The sequence below is a fragment of the Emys orbicularis genome, chromosome 4, assembly GCF_028017835.1.
Source record: "Emys orbicularis isolate rEmyOrb1 chromosome 4, rEmyOrb1.hap1, whole genome shotgun sequence".
NCBI classification, from domain to species: Eukaryota; Metazoa; Chordata; order Testudines; family Emydidae; genus Emys; species Emys orbicularis.
Window position 1 is genome coordinate 12,089,281 of NC_088686.1, and position 17,772 is coordinate 12,107,052.

Here is a 17,772-nt window from a genome sequence, read left to right on the forward strand (position 1 = left end):
AAATAAATACAGATGCTATTAAAAAACACACACACAAGTTAAAGACTAGAAGTACCTAAAGAATTTAGAAAAATATGGACTGAGATGAACAGGAGGAAGTTTTAATAAAAAATTCAAGGTAATATATTTTAATCCATGCAAAGGACAAAACAGCAAAATGTTGATTACAGAGCAGTAATGCAGAGAAGGATTTGAAGATGACAGCAAACACATTAAACATGAGCACATGCTAAAATGATGTTGCATAAAGAGCAAACACTAATCTGGGTATCACTGATAAAACTAAGAAGGTGATTATTTTAACCATCTTTAGAAAAGTGACATCTGGAGCACTTTGCTCACTTATAGGCTTCTCATTACAGAAAGAGGATTGGTTAACCAGTCCCTCCAAAGCAGGACAACAGAAGTGATGAGGAACAGAAGATATGCCTTCATGAAGAGGCTGAAGAAATTGGATACATACAGTTTGGGGAACAGACTGCAAAGCAGAGATATGATAGTACAGAAATATAAATGTGGGAGAATTATTCAGAGTAGTTAACAAGTGGCAAGATTGAAAGAACAATCCAAAAGTAGAAAAGAGGAAAAAAAATCCAACTAGACTTCAGGAAAGAATTTGCACGCATGAGGTCAATAAGGCAATAACATAGTTTACCCAGGGAAATCATCAAGACACAATCATTAAGTGTCCAAGAAAGAAATTATTTTAACACTGTGGTAAAAATGTTAGAGTAAACCCTGCATTTATGTGGGGATAATGCAAGGGCAACCCAGGAGGTGCCATTAGCCCCCAAAGCAGTGAAATGTACACAGACATTTGGGCTCCAAGATCATATAACTGACAAAGAAATGTTGATATTTTACTTTTAGAGCGCACACAGGATTGCACTTAAATTGTTGTGGGTACAAGGAGATGGTAAAGCACATATCTAAGCAGGTTCTCCCTTATTCCTATAAATACTATCTCTACTTATGATTTGACTTAGGAGGTAATGTTAAAGTTACCGAGCACAATCAATATTCAAGCACCAGACTTACCTGATATCTACATAGGATTACTTATACCTAGAAAATCTAGTTTCTACTCCCAGCTCTGCCACAGGCTTCCTTTGTGGCCTAAAGCAAAGCGTTTGGCCTCTGCCTCATTTCTCTCCTTCACACCCACATCTGTAAGATGTAGATCCTACTTCACTGGGCGGTGCTAGAATTAATTCATGTTCATCAAATCCTTTCTTCACCTTAAAATCTATTCAAACATTTTGGGATCTTCCAGTGGAAAGTGCTACGGAACTTCTAATTATAAATGGCATGAAAATACTAGCTAATTAACAATTACACTGCAGTAGGCTCAAAGTAACTATTCTAACCTGCACTTTACTATTTAAATTTCATGTTACTACATGGGATTTTATATGGAAGTGTATGGTAAGCACTTCTAAAATAAAATGTATGCAAGTTTTATTTGGGTCTAGCTTAGACAGTTACTACAGATAACTTTTATATACAGATCTGGAAAAGGTTTTGTCTGCTTGTGATGCCTTTTTTTTTTTTTTTTTTAATTTAAATCTGTTCTCATTTTTCTTGAAGGACAGAAGCACTTTTTCACACACTCTCACTGACTAATGCAGAGTGCCAAACAGCAATTACTGTATACCCACAGACAATGATCCAAACAACACTGTGCAACTGGCTGCTACGGAGTATGGACATATGAAATGGTTAGCTTCTAATTTCGCTATGATATGTTTTCAGCTAAGCAGTAAGGGGATGGCTATTAACCCTGAGCTATGACACATCTTTCCTATAGGGTGTATTTCAAGTACAGCCAGCCATCCTTAACATTTTTGCCAGGCCTGCAAAATAAATTTTTCCCATCCCAAATGTAGCAATTCCTATCCACCATGCACACCATGTGCAGTACTTTGGGTTAGCGAGCTGATTCTTTGGGATACATCTCAAATGTAACATTCATTTTAAATACTGCATGGAGTTATCGGTGTCCTGTTTCCTGCAGCAGCTGGGCTCCACTTCTGCAGTTTGTTCCTTTCAGTCCCACTAGTCAGTTTATACTGATTTATGCTGTAAGGACAACTAGAAACTTTCTTCTTGACAGTTCTTTTAAGAAGTATCTCAGCTTTCATGCTTAATTCCCCCAAATCTTGGTGAGGGGAGAGAATACACCACCATAGGCTGTACATTCCCCAAAAGCACACTCCAATTATAAGTATCCATGTCCAGTAGACTGGCCCAGCACAACAAAATCTCAGACGTTGTGTTCAAAAACTTTATGGATTATTGGGTGGAACTGAGGTGAGGGAGGGGTTCAAAGAAAAAAGGCAAGAGATTTCTGTGTGCATTCTAAAGCTGCCCTCTCAGCATTTTTCAAATCTCTTATAATTTCATAAAATGAAAAATGCCAACATTGCCAAATTAAGAATCACTGAATACAAATGCTTTATCAGCAATCTGCAGGCTAGTGTTGTTAATTTACATTTCAGAACAATGAAACTTTAAGAAGTCAGTCACTCACTGGTTTGAAGTCTGACCATGGTAAGTCATGGTAGCAGCTTGTAATTAGGGCAGTACTGCTTATTGCTTTGAACTGCTTTTATCCCGCTGACAGCTCTTACCTTTTCAGAGTTTGTAAAAACATCAGACTTCAGCTCTCCATCCAGAAACTCATTAAAGTATTTCATCAGTTTCTGAGCCTCCACAGCCCGTTGCCGTGGCGTGTTTACCCCCTCCAGTTGGTCACCAAGGTGACAGACCTTAGTTGCTACATAGCTGATGTGCTCATCTAGTTCTTGGAAATGTTGGAAGGCAACCTGGGAGAACACAGACATGCCTATAAAATACCCAATTTTTCCACTTACTGTACTTAAAAAAATAAAATAAAAGTAAACTATTGATTCTATCTAGTGTCAGTCACAATGACAAGCAAACCAAACTGGACAACTAAATTACAAGCTCAGCACTCACAGCTAGAGAGAACTCCTGCGATGGGGAAAGAGAGACAGTAACTCCCCACTTAACGTCCTCTCGCTTAACGTTGTTTCACTCTTACGTCCCTGCTCCATTACAGAACATGCTCGTTTAAAGTCGTGCAATGCTCCGCTATAACGTCATTTGGCTGCCTGCTTTGTCCGCAGCTGGCAGCCCCCCTATCAGCTCCCCTATGCCCTCCCAGCGCCTCCCGCCTGCCGGCGGACCACGCGGATCAGCGCCTTCCCCCTGCTCCCCTCGCCTCCTGCCCGCGGCAATCAGCTGCTTTGCGGCATTCAGCATTCTGCAGTGCCAGTGGGCTGTGCCTGTGTGGGGTAAGGCGGGGCACCTCCCATTGCTTCATACTCAGCAATGATGTTCCCACTGCTTCATACTCAGCAATGATGATTGTAGTATTAAATTGCTTGTTTAAAATTGTTTAAAATGTACGTAATGCCTTTTGTCTGGCAAAAAAAAAAAAATCCCTGGAACCTCCCCCCATTTACATTAATTCTTATGGGGAAACTGGATTCGTTTCACTTAAAGTCGCATTTTTCAAGAACATAACTACAACGTTAAGTGAGGAGTTACTGTATATGCTTCATTTAGAGTGTATCCCTAACTACCCAGAGTTCACTTTCTTTCTTTACACTTTTCTGAAGAGCCATATAACCCAGTGGTTCTCAACCCATGGCTGGTTTACGGCCCAATCAGCACACAGCTGCGGCCCATGTGACATCCTCAGGGCCATACAGGTAGTGTGTATATTGTGTGGATGCAGCCCACATAACACAAAGAGCTGCATAAGCAGCCCACAATGGTAAATAGGTTGAGAACCACTGACATAAGCAAACACTGATGATGAAAGGCAATAGTCTATAATCAGACCTGGAATTTTAGTATTTTAAAACTAATAAAACAGGTTAGTGGCCCAATGCTCAGCTGATGTAAATTGATGTAGCTCTACTGAAATCAGTGGAGCTATGTTGATTTACACCAGCTGAGGATCTGGCCCCATATCTTTTAGCAGAGATATTTATGTAAAATACCAAACATAACTTGTAAAGTACCAAAACCAGATGTGACTTTAATTACAAATATGTATTGTACCCTAAACTTTGCCTTTCTCGATGCTAAAAGATATGGGGCCAAATCCACATACAAACATACATACGTCATATGTATATGGTTTAAAATGAACATTTTAAGTTATGCATAAGATACTGCAAATAAGATACATATTTTATAATTTTATTCTTAGTTGACTGATACTCACATCCCAGACTAGCACCCAAAATTTGGATTTGTAACAACATAAGAATGCCCATACTGGGTCAATCTATCTAACACAGTATCCTGTCTTCTGATAATGGTCGTTGCTAGATGATTCAGAGGGAAGTAATTGAACAAGACTGGTAAAACCACCTTCTGGCAATCAGAGGTTTAGGGACACCCAGAGCATGGTAGGGTTGCATCCCTGAACATCTTGGCTAATAGTCATTAATGGACCTATCGAACTTATCTAAATCTTTTGTGAACCCAGTTATGCTTTTGGTCTTCACAACATCCCATGGCAATGAGTTGCACACATTGACGGAAAATTATCCCTAACTTTTGTTCTGCATGTTCCTGAGCAGCTCAATAATAGTGGTCACTCCTGTTCACCACTTCTTACATAATTATGCTCCTAATACTTGACATGGCTGGCTATTGACACCTCGCCCTTGTACTCACTTCACTGTGGAACCATACCAGTCCTCATGCATTCTAGAAAGCAGGGAAGGGTTTGCTACTCAACAAAGCTTCACTCCACTATAAATGGGTTTCACTCTAGTATATAGCCATTAGCAACTACAATTTAAGTACTGCATTTAAAAGATATTATTTCCCTCCCCTTTAATACTCTCCCCTAGCAGATAGTTGCCAACAACTCCCAGGAGAGTGGGGAGGAATTCCTAGCTCTTGGTCTTGTTGCAGGGGCTCCCAGCAAGGAATGAAGAGGAGCTCGTCTTGCTAAAGCTACTCACAGTGACTGAACATACGGCCTTCATGAGAACCACTGCAGATGCCAGTACCTCCCGTAGGGGTTGAAGAGCCCAGCAATCCCTGAAGTAAAGACCTGTTTTACAGATAAGACACCCCGCCCCCTTTTTTTTTTTTTTTTTTATAAAGGGAACTGTTTACAGAGATCTGATTGCAAATTATGGGCCCACTGTATTGAGAATTTTTTTAGAGGATAACACATTTTTCAATAGCTTTTATAATTTAATATTGACTATACACCTTAGTTCTCACCTGGTTGCTTTTCTGCAGCTCTTGTACTTTCTTGGCAAATTCCTTGGCTTCTTTCTGGCAATGCTGTTCCAGCTTCTCCACCTTTCTTTGAATCCTTTCATCCATTACCTGTAGTTCTTGGATATGATTTACAAATTCTTCTAATAATCTGATTTAAAAAATGATGATTTGATAAAGCAGATTTTAATATGAAAAGGTTTATCTTACTACAGTAAAAACGTATTAAAGGCACAGGCCTAAGAAATCCACTCACCTGCAGGAAGCGGGAAGCTTTCTTTGGCTAGTGATTGAACCTAAGGTATCAATCTCTGTAGAATTGAAGCTTCTGGGTTTTTTAAAAATTACATTTATAGCTCTTACACCTGTGCATTTCATATTTTTATATAGATATAGCCGCTTGGAAAAAAACTGCCAGGCACTTACTAGCCCAAGGACTTGTTTCCATTAGGGATTTTTACAATGGTTTACTTATACCAATGCAAAAATTCCTCATGTAGACAAATACTAGGCCTTCTCACCAAGGTAAAAAATGCCAGTGCCAACTCATCCCCTGCAATTTAAGGAATAAAACAGCCACAGGACTAACCCTAATAACAAAAACAAATGAAAGATCAGGGAACTCTGCATCTGGGGAAATGCTGAATTAGCAGAGGAGAAGGTGATGGCATTTCTTCCAGGATGCTGTTCCTGGACCCTGTTTGGAGGATCCATTTTTTCATATTAGCCTCTGGCAAGTAAGTGTCCAAATAATTTAAAGCCCTTCCAACCTGATCCAACTACTAGAAAGGAGAAGGAGCACACACTTTCTGCTCACTACTCCCATCTCAAAGAGTCTCCAGGCAACTGTGAAGTGAAGGGAGAGTGGTATCTCTGCTATTCTACCCCTCCTGTGCCTCCTCCCAGTGAGTAGCTCCAGAGCCTACCTCCTCTGAGGCTTATAGCTTTTCCACCAAGCAGCTGCATGAAACTGACCTGATTTTTGTCAGTTTCACCACTGCTCCTACTGTCAGTGTTTACTGCTGCTAAGACTGACCAGCTTTCACTTAGCTGCAGCTTCGCAAAGCTATGAGCAGCAGCAGTATTGGAGTTGTCTGTGCAGACTGCATTAGTTTATATACTGTTTACATTTCAAAAACCATCTTTCTAACTGTAAGGACTAAAAAAGAATCTTAACTTATTAAATGTTAGATTATGCAGAAGTTAATGAAACTTGCCCATGTAAATTTATTACCCATGGCAAGCAGGAGAGTCATAGAGTCATAGACTTTAAGGTCAGAAGGGACCAATATGATCGTCTAGTCTGACCTCCTGCACAACGCAGGCCACAGAATCTCACCCACCCACTCCCGCAACAAACCCCTAACTTATGTCTGAGCCACTGAAGTCCTCAAATCATGGTTTAAAGACTTCAAGGTGCAGAAAATCCTCCAGCAAGTGACCCGTGCCCCACACTGCAGAGGAAGGCAAAAAAACCCAGGGCCTCTGCCAATCTGCCCTGGAGGAAAATTCCTTCCCAACCCCAAATATGGTGATCAGCTAAACCCTGAGCATGTGGGCAAGACTCACCAGCCAGACACCCGGGAAAGAATTCTCTGTAGTAACTCAGATCCCACCCCATCTAACATCCCATCACAGGCCATTGGACATATTTACCGCTAATAGTCAAAGATCAATTAATTGCCAAAATTAGGCTATCACATCATACCATCCCCTCCATAAACTTATCAAGCTTAGTATTGAAGCCCAGATATGTCTTTTTCCCCCCACTGCTCCCCTTGGAAGGCCGTTCCAGAACTTCACTCCTCTGATGGTTAGAAACCTTCGTCTAATTTCAAGTCTAAACTTCCTGATGGCCAGTTTATATCCATTTGTTTTTGTGTCCACATTGGTACTGAGCTTAAATAATTCCTCTCCCTTCCTGGTATTTATCCCTCTGATATATTTATAGAGAGCAATATGGTAATGCTGCCACATTACTGTTCTTGAGAATCTAAGCTTATGGTTATGAAAGTAATCTTTAAAATGTGGCCTGAATGTAAACTACTGACACAATGACTACTGTTTAAAAATAATGACTCAGAAGTGTGAACCTCTTCCATTCATTTCAATGGGTAACTTCAGTTCTGAAGTCTAATTCCAGGGACAGCATCATTCTAGAAACCCCCATCCCAACTGCTGCAGATGTCACAGAGGACAGGTCTATTACTGGCTTTTAGCCAGGATGGGCAGGGACAGTGTTACTCGCCTCTGTTTGCCAGAAGCTGGAAATGGGCGATGGGGATGATTACCAGTTCTGTTCATTCCCTCAGAAGCACCTCCACTGGCCACTGTCAGAAGACGGGATACTGGGCTAGATGGACCTTGAATCTGACCCAGTATGGCCTTTCTTATGTTATGTCTAAAGGGCTGGGCTTCTCACTAGGGGGTTGTTACTGAACCTTATTAATGAAGCCTCTATCTTTGTCTTTCATATCTACCTCTGGCTAGTATGGGCTTGTCCACATGTGGAGATATCTAATTCCATGTGCGGACATTCTTATTGTGGAATAAGAGTGTCTTGTTCAGCTTGATCTGCTGTAGATTAATGTAAACAGGCACAAGACACTCTTAATCCAGAATGAGGGTATTCACACATGGAATTATTTAGGAATAGCTATTGTGTTTTACATGCACACTCTACCTTAATCCAAGTTAATTTAGGTCTACCCTAAATTTAGTCCTACTGAGCACTCCTAAATTGTGACTAAAAAAGGAAGAAGGGACATCCACCCAGCCCCAAAATACTCATACTCTAGTCAATGACGGCTTTAAGAATAGCACTGGTGAGAGTAAAGTCATAATGAACAGCTCTGATTGAAACACGGATTCTTTTCAACATATCAGAAAATCAAAATTGCTTAAGCCAACATGGCCTCTCTCATGCTAACCAAGATAACAAATGAATATTTTGTGGAAGATGCTGAGATACCACAACAATGCTCCATCCTCTAAAAACCAAAATGGTACAGAATATTTTCACTCCCCTCCCCGCCAAGGGTATTGCTGCATAGAATTTTTACTTAATTGTGTTTACTTGTTGATTAAAGTTATTAAACACATCAAAAAGAAGGCTGGCCTTGTTGCCCAGGGACACTCCTCAAACCAGCTCTCCCTCTTGACCAGAAAAAGTTACCACTGTCAAAGCACGAGGCCAAGTAGAAGCCATTCCCTTTTATTTAAAAAAGGGATTTCCCCGCTCATTTCTTACTGCTGTATTTTTTCCCCTAAATAAAATTGTTCTGAAAGTTCATTAAAAATCTGGCTTGTGGTCACATATTTTAGCAATTCTCCCAGTTGGAGATCTTGGATACATGCCGACACTGCATATAGCTCTGTTACAGATGTAAAAAAAATTGAATAATTAAAGATTGTTAAAACAAATTACACATTTTCATTTACCTTTTGGGATCAAAAGCTTCTGCTCCACCTCTGGAACCTCCTCCAGGAATTCGCCATGCCAGGCGTTCAATGTACTCATCTGCCACAAAAGGCTCCTAGCCATAGAATAAAGACTCTTTACAATGTGCCACAGTGGGTAATTTACTAAGTTGCTGTTTACACATCATTATGAAAGTGGTTAAAAACTTCGTTGCAATAAAGGCCATACACATACGCATTGGCCACTGTCGGTAGACAGGATACTGGGCTGGATGGACCTTTGGTCTGACCCAGACAGCCATTCTTATGATGAAAGGAACATGTCTGAAGATGCAGGATCTTCAGGTAGGTAAACTTTTTTATTTTATATTTCTTTAAGGACTGCCTGTCTTCCTTCTGGACTATTCTTAAATTCTCATGTTTGAGCAAAAAATATAGTTGTTACTCTATGGTACTATAATTTTAGATGCAGTTGTGATAAAAAATAAATAGCTGAAATAGGCAGATCTTTTTACAACTTCACCTTTAAAGTAGTACTGAGTGTCAGTGAATGCAATGAGTAATACTAAATGAGCAGTATGGTAATAATAATTAAATAACTGCACTGACTTATTTTGTTTAGGAGAATCCATCCTCAACATACAGAATTCTTAAGACTATCCACCTTCATTTTCTACAGTTTCAGAGTTATCTGCCAATGATAGTGTTTCAGTCACATCATCTATGTCACATAGCCACAGTATATTGCCTGTAGCAAAAATAAAAAATAAAAATCTCCATCATCCAGAAACAACCATAAATAAGTTTGTGATAAGAACCAGGAGATTACAAGAAGAGGTAATTGATGAAAAAATTGCCCAGTTTGTTTATGCAACAAACTCTCCTTTCCCTATGATTGAGAACTCACACTTCATTAACATGGTTCAGTCATTAAGACCAGGATACAGTCCACACAACAGAGCAGATGTCACAGGCAAATTGCTGGATAAAGTGTATGAAAGAGAAATTGAGCAGCGTGCAAAAGGTCTAGAGGGTGAAATTGTAAACCTGAGTGTTGATGAGTGGAGCAATGTCCATAATGATCCTGTTGTATGTGCTTGCGTGACAACAGAAGAAGGGAATATCTTTCTTACAGAAACAATTGATACATCAGGAAATGCACATGCAGCAGAATACTTACAAGTAGCAGTAAAAGCTATAACACACTGTGAATAAAAAATTCAAATGTCTAGTACGCAGCTTGGTCACAGACAATGCTGCAAATGTATCCAAGATGAGAAGAAATTTAGAAGAGAGTCCCAAGCTAATAACATTCAGTTGCAGTGCTCATATAATGTACCTCCTAGCCAAAGACTTCAATGTTCCAGAAATAAAGGCTAATATTGTTGAAGCTGCAAAATACTTCCGTAACAACCACTTTGCAGCAGCTGATCTGAAAAAAGTGGAGGAATCAAGCTAACTCTCCCACAAGACATGCAATGGAACTCAGTAGTGGACTGTTTTGAGCACTATATCAAGAACTGGCCTAATCTGATGACATTTTGTGAACAAAACCGTGAAAAAAATAGATGGCACTGTCACAGCCAAAGTTCTCAACATTGGGCTTAAGAGAAATGTTGAACACATGCTGAGTACCCTGAAGCCTATTTCTGTAGCCTTGAACAAAATGCAGGGAAATAGCGGTTTTATTGCTGACGCTGTTGAAATTTGGAAGGAACTGAGTGAGATCTTAAAAAGAGAAATATTCAATGACAGAGTTAAATTACAAGCATTAAAAAAACCGAATGGGACAAGCACTATCTCCAGCTCGTTTTCTTGCAAATATTCTCAATACTCGGTACCAGGGTCAAACCTTAACTGCTGAAGAAGAGGAGTTGGCTATGACATGGATATCCAGCAATCATCCCTCCAAAATGCCAACTATAATAAACTTCATATACTCAAGAAATATATGTTTGCTGATGATGTTTTAAAGAAAGTCACACCAGTGAACTGGTGGAAGTCACTCAAGCACTTGGATTCAGTGTTGAAGTGATAATCTCACTTTTAACAACAGTAGCTTCTTCTGCCGGTGTAGAAAGAATATTTTCTCTCTTTGGACTAATTCATTCCAAATTGAGAAATCATTTGGGACCTGAAAAAGCAGGAAAGCTTGTTTTTCTTTTCCAGATTATGAAGAAACAGGAAAATGAAGGTGAAGACGACTGATATTTTAAGTTTCTCACGTTGACCTGGTTGACAGACTTGATTTAATTTTGGGTTTTTGGTTTTTTTTTAATATTTCATTTAACTATTTTAGTTAAAAACAATTTTAACAAAAACAAACCTGATTTTAAAAAACTTGAATGTTTAACTAAATTCAAAAATGCATATGCTTCTTTTGCTAAAATATTATGTGTTTGCTGTTGAAGAAAAAAATCCAGAATACATAACGTTGTTGTTTTAGTTAAATAAAACAATTTAAATGTCTGTCTGGTGATGTTCTCCTCCTAATACAGCATGGCAAGAAAATCCTCCAAATATTAATGATTAACCTGTTGAATTGGAGATCGTTCACCTCCCAATAACTTCAGAAATATCTGCTTCAATTACCTTTGGAAAATGAAATAACCAATCATTCATTTTCTGATATAGCTGTAAAACTAATCTGAAAAGTTTTCAAAATAAATCACTTTTAAAACGTATAGTGTGTACCTTCTAAAAATGAAACCTACATCTATCTCTGAGTTGTAAAGAATATGTACTAAGGTTATAACAACCAACAAAAATGCACTTTTATGTAGAAATCCATGAATAAATCGAGTCTTCCTGACTAGTGATTTAAATCATGATTTATATATAGGTTTCAGTACATTTTACATTTGAGAATATTGCAGGGAATAAAATGCACATCAGTATATAATGTATAATATGACAAGCCCACAAATAGCATTTAATCTGAAATCATTCAATATTGTATGTGTGGGCGTCTTTTGGTTCTTCGGAGCAGCATTTTCAAGGGAAATCAACTTGATATCTAATCACATTTTTGATTTAAGGTAAAACTACATTAATGTAGCAGATGAGTCCTTTTACCTCCTGGCCAATTTTGGTAATTTTACATTCACATTTTCCTCTCCCCATTGTTGTGTGAAAGTTACACACACACAAGGGAAATACAAAGTATTGATCAATGTAAACTTAGAAAATAGGTTTTTTCTCCAATCTTTAAGCTATAGTAATTTTAGAAGTTACAGTAAGTGAATTTGTACATTGATTTGATTGATGTTGCAGTAAGCGATAACTGATTTTGAAATTGATAATGTCACTTTGAGAGTTACGTAGCACATTCAACTGCAAATGTATAAGCTTGATAAGAAGGGAAAACATTTATTGAAAATAGATTAAATTATTACAACTGTATTGAACAATAATCTACTGTAATAGTTTATATCCCAGTTTTTTTGGTGGAATGTGAAACTATACAGTACATGTCAAATTGTGCATCCTTTATAGTATGAAGATGGTTAACATGTACTGAACATAAATATCCCCGTAAAGCATCGCTGTCCAATCTTTCTGCCTCTTTAGAAACAAACAAACAAAAAAAAGAGCTCTTAAACATCATCAACAACAAAAAGAATATTAGTACTGAATTATCTGTTGCTGCTTCTCTTTTGGCAAGAATTAGAATAGTGGAAAGTATTACATAAAAGCTCAAACAGCTGTACAATATAAAAGAGTATCTAGAGCAATCTGATGGTTGAGTAAGCATTTTACATTTCCTTTCCACAGTTGCAGAAAATAACATTTACTGTAAATGTCATTTCTAAGCACCCAATCTGTAAAAGTGATATCATCAGATGAACTCTAACAGGCATTTTCTGTACAGCTTTGAACCTCCCTCTAGCACCAAAGCAATATATGGGACCGTATCTACAGTGCCAAAACAACCGAATTTAATGACAATTGTGGTTGAATTGGGCAATAACGTAGTTTGGTCTGGCCTGGGCAAATGGACCCAAACTGGATCAAACCATGTTAAAATCCAGTTCAGCCATAATCATAGTTGAACTCTATTTTGGCTTAGTAGATAGATCGATTCTTCAAGTCCCCTCTGGCTCATAATTTTTCATTAACTCTCTGTCCACACCAGGGTGCATAATCAGGTTGAAAATATCTCTCAAACATAGTTCTGCCCAAATGAGGCAGTGACACATCTTCCTCTATCTATGTTCAACCCAGTTACCATCATAATACACATCACCTTTCAAATTCAAACACTAGTAGGAGAGGTCCCACAAGCAGCTTATTGACTAACAGTTATTTAAAAAGCTATTACAACTTCTTATTTGCTTAAGTGGACAAAAATAGACTGTATACCTATATTAGGGAACAATGTTTCAAACCTGGTATCTAGGGTAAGGCTTCATCTACACACTACAATTTCAACATGGCTGCTATATAGGTATCAAATTCTGGTACATGATAGATATCAAATTTTGCCATCTGAAATGGAAATTCCACAACACAAAGAAAAAGGAAGCAAAACTTAACAGCGACATCTATTTCCTGGGCAAATGCAAGAAACAAAACATCATCAATAACAATCTGACCACTACATACAACTCCAAATACACTGAACAGCTCTGCAGAAGGACTTCAGAAAAACTGAGGAACCATCTCTTGTACCTTACACAGGGCTGACTCCAGCATTTCTGCCGCCCCAAGCAAAAAAAAAAAAAAAAAAAAGCCGCGATTGGCGGCGGCAGTTCAGCGGCAGGTCCTTCGCTCCTAGAGGAAGTGAGGGACCTGCCGCCCCCGAATTGCCGCAGGTGCCGCCCCTCTCCCTTGGCCGCCCCAAGCACCTGCTTGTTAAGCTGGTGCCTGGAGCCGGCCCTGACCTTACATACTCCAAAAGAGACCATCTCAAACAAGAAATCATCACATACTCCCACACACTGGAAGGAAAAAACAACAACAGGACAACTACCTGGGGATTATGCAAAAAAACTAAAACATCTATCAAAAAACCTGATGACAGCCATCCAACACAAAAACAAAAAGCAAAACCAACTACAACAACTCCACAACCCCAACTCCAGGAGAAACCGTAGCACCAGAGCTCACCATATAGACACTACACAACACCCCATCATCATCATTTATCAAGACCAGTCCTAATCGGAGCTGAATTATCTTTAGTCTCCAAGGAACTGAACTTCTGCCCCACCACAGAAACTGATACCATACTAACATGGAGAATTAGAAGAATTCTTTCGCAGACCCATCCTCAAAGAATTATTTCACAACAAAGACACAACCCACAACTAACACATCTCCACCAATAGTCATAAGAAAAAAGAATTATCTGACTGGATACCCCACAGTGATAAAATCACACACTTTATCATTACATTGATTGCTTTAGGAAAATTGATTGTGAAATCCGTAAACATCACATCTACCACAATCTCTCTACCGCTGAGAGGACAGCTACACAGTCCCTGAAATCATCAAACCAGCAGACAAAGGGGAGACATCGCAGTTCTCAACCGCGATGACTACATTAACAAGGCCAAACAACAACTCTCCGACACCACCTACTATGAAGAAGTCAAAGAAGACCCCATACCACAATTCACACAGGTACTTAAGCCTATCACCAAATCCTTCCACGAACAACTCCAAGAGAAACTCTACAACTTCATTTCCCATTAAGTCACGTGAGGCACCCTCCAAATGCTTCCCAAGATACACAAACAAGGGAACCTATGCAGATCCATCTTATCTGGCCATGGCACTTTTATTGGCAGATGATCAGGACTCAGAAACCATCCTCAAACCACTCACCACACAAAAGGCCAGCTTCCTCCAGGACCCAACTGACTTCCTGCAGAAACTCACAACATTAATAATTTCCCTCAAATCATCATTCTTGCACCATGGATGTCACCTCCCTACACACCAACATCCCTCATAATGACAGCATTGCTGCCTGCCTCAAATATCTACAAGACAATGGACAACACTCAGATAACCACTCCAAACACACCACCAAACTCATCCATTTCATCCTCACCCATAACAATTTCACGTTCAGCAACACTTTGTCCAAACCATGGGAACAGACATAGATACTAGGATGGCTCCCCAATATGTCATTCTCTTCATGGACCACTTTGAGGAAGAATTTGTGGCCAAATATACCACGAAATCAATGATATGCCTGAGATACATCAATGATATTTTCATCTTCTGGGGAGAGTGCAGGTCATCTGTCATAGATTTCCACCACAACTTCAAAAACAACCACTACCCATCCAGCAAACTCTCTCTAGAACACTCCTGCACCAGCATCAACTTCCTGGCCACCACAATCAGCTTCAACAATGGAACTCTACAGACAACTATATAAAATAAACCCACACATCACCACACTTACTTTCACAGATCCTGTAACCACACCAAGAAATCCTTTATTTACAGCCAGGCAACACAGAATATACTTACTCTAAGGATATACACCTTAACATACTTAAAACTGCCTTCGTTGAACAAGGACATTCCACCAGAGAAGTAGATCCCATCATGGAATGGACCACCCAAATACCCAGAGAGAATCTGCTTCAATGCGGGGGGGGGGGGGGGGAAGAGTGGGAAACCACTCCAACTGCACAAACCTAGTTGTCACCTACACCTCACACTGCAACCCATATGGGGTATCATTAAACAGTTACAACCTATACTCAATGGGGACCACATCTTGAAAGAAATTTTCCCCAGCCCACTCTTCTGGCCTTCAAACAACCCAACTTTCCAAGCTCATCATCAGAAGCAACCTCCCCACAGACGAGGACCAACGGAAAGCAGCACCAGACCCTGCCAAAACAGATGCAAAACTGGAAGACATATCTCCACTGGCATGATGATCAATATCCCCCACAAGACATCTTTCAAGATGCCTATCACAACATGTGGAGTAGCTCATCCAGTGCACTAAATGTCTCAACAACAACTATGTGGGTGAAACCAGACAATAACTACACTCTCAAATGAACTCGCACAGAAAAATGATAAAAGATAAAAAACAACAAATCATCCAAGGGGGAACACTTTTCACAAAACCATCACTCCATAGCTGACCTCTCAGTCCTCATCCTCAAAAAAAAAAAACCTGCACAACATGTTCAAAAGATGAGCCTGGTAGCTTAAATTCATAACTTTGCAAGACACTAAAAATCATGAATCCAATAAAAACACTGGATTTATGGCTTATTACAATAATCTAACCACCCCTTTTTTGTCCTATGATTGCAGACATGTTAACAGGCCATTTCCCCTTGAATGGTCTCTGACAATATGTGTTAGCTGCTTATACTAAACAATCTGCTCCACCTTGTATTTAGCTGTGACACTCTGAGTACCTTCCCCACACCTGAAGAAGAGCGCTTCATTGCTCGAAAGCTTGTCTCTCTCACCAACAGAAGTTGGTCCAATAAAAGATACTACCTCACCCACCTTGGCTCTCTAATATCCTGGGACCAACACAGCTGAACCACCACTGCAAACCATGTTTTGTCATGTAACAACCAATTCCATTTTGTAATGCAGAAAAGACCTAGTGTTTTATGCATATCCAACAGCTACACTACAAAATGCAACCATGTTGTCTTCAGGTTGAGGGGCAAACATATTTTTCCAAACACAATTATAAAGTAAAAGGTGTGAATATATGGCTCCTTAATGCAGTTATAACATAGTGTTTTAACATTGCTTTTTTCTTTTGATACAAGCCAGAAAAAACTGTGTTATAACATGGATCGGTCATAATAATTCACAATGTATCTGATTCAAATACAGTAGCAGAATAACTATTCCCTTGGCCAGGGGGAAGGTTTAATGCAAATGTTCCCAAACTGGTCCATGGAACATTTCCAGGTGAGGTATGAAGCATGTGCTGGGTACTTCATTTGCCATTGCATGGAGGCAAGTCAGCATCGAGATGGTCTATAAGAACAATCTCTCTACTACAACAGTGCTCACAGCAGGGAAAAATTATATTATTTATAGCACCTAGAAGCCCTAATCTTGGACCACAGTACTAAGTGCTATACAAACAAATAGCAAAGAGACAATTCCTGGCCCCAAACAGTTTACAATCCAGTATAAAGCAAGACACAATAGGAATGTCTTTCTTGGAGCCCTCATTGAGGGGAACCAGCAGCTGCATGCCCCATTGCACCTAACCCAACACAGCCACCACTATTTCCCCTTTATATCCATTTTCCCATCCCTTCATATCTATTCTTCTCCCAGCACAGCAACCCCTTCTCAGTTCTGCTTTTATTTCTACGTTGTTTCCCATTCCAGCACCTGTGTATGAAGTTGAAAGTCGCCTGCTCTTTAGAGTCGGACGGGAGAATTTAGTGTTGACAACCAAGCCAGCACTGAGTTTAGGCTGAGCTCACAGCATTGGACATCTCCGTCCCTCCAGCAACCAGCGACACCAGGGACGAGCCCAGAAGGAAACCAGCCCCCAGGAACTCAAGTGTCTCGGCTTTCACCCCCACTCCTCTCCTGAGGGCTGCAGCACCCGTCAGCTAGTCTAGCATGGGGCTCAGCTCCGGGGGAGGAAATCCTAACGCTGGGGGAGGAAATCCCACCCACTGTACCCTCTGCTTCCCCTCACCTCGGACACCAAATGTACCTCAGCGAGACCTCCCCCACCGCTGCCTGCCAGCCTGCTGAACCTCACAACATCCCCAGGACCCAGAGACACCTCCCACCCTCCAGGTCCCAGAGAGCCCCGGCCCCACTGCCCCTCCAGCCGTAGGCCCCGAAGGAAGGACGGACGGACACATACACCCTCACCCAGGGCCGCCCCGACCCACCTCGAAGAGCTCGGCAGTGGCGGCCATGTCTGCGGCAGCAGCTGCCCCGAGCTCCTCCTCGCCGAGCCCCTCACACCCCGCCGCCGCCCATTGTGCCCCTGACAGGCCAGCGCCGCGGCACCGCCCCCGTCCGCCCGCCGGAAACGGGCCTGGCCTGCGCAGAGGAGCCGCAGCCCGCGCGGTGCGCAGCGCCCGGGCCGGAAGG

General features: G+C 40.5%; 1 protein-coding gene across 1 annotated transcript in view; it reads right to left on the reverse strand.

Moving 5' to 3' along the window:
• EXOC5 (exocyst complex component 5) overlaps positions 1–17,609 on the reverse strand; it is a 40,884-nt gene extending 23,275 nt beyond the window's left edge. The window contains exons 1-4 of the mRNA XM_065402932.1: positions 17,568–17,609; positions 8,716–8,810; positions 5,278–5,425; positions 2,631–2,825 (exon numbers count right to left, since the gene is read on the reverse strand). Coding sequence (XP_065259004.1) covers positions 2,631–2,825; positions 5,278–5,425; positions 8,716–8,810; positions 17,568–17,594 — 465 coding nt within the window. The 5' untranslated portion in view covers positions 17,595–17,609. The remainder of the gene's footprint in view (positions 1–2,630; positions 2,826–5,277; positions 5,426–8,715; positions 8,811–17,567) is intronic.
• Positions 17,610–17,772: the final 163 nt, after the last annotated feature.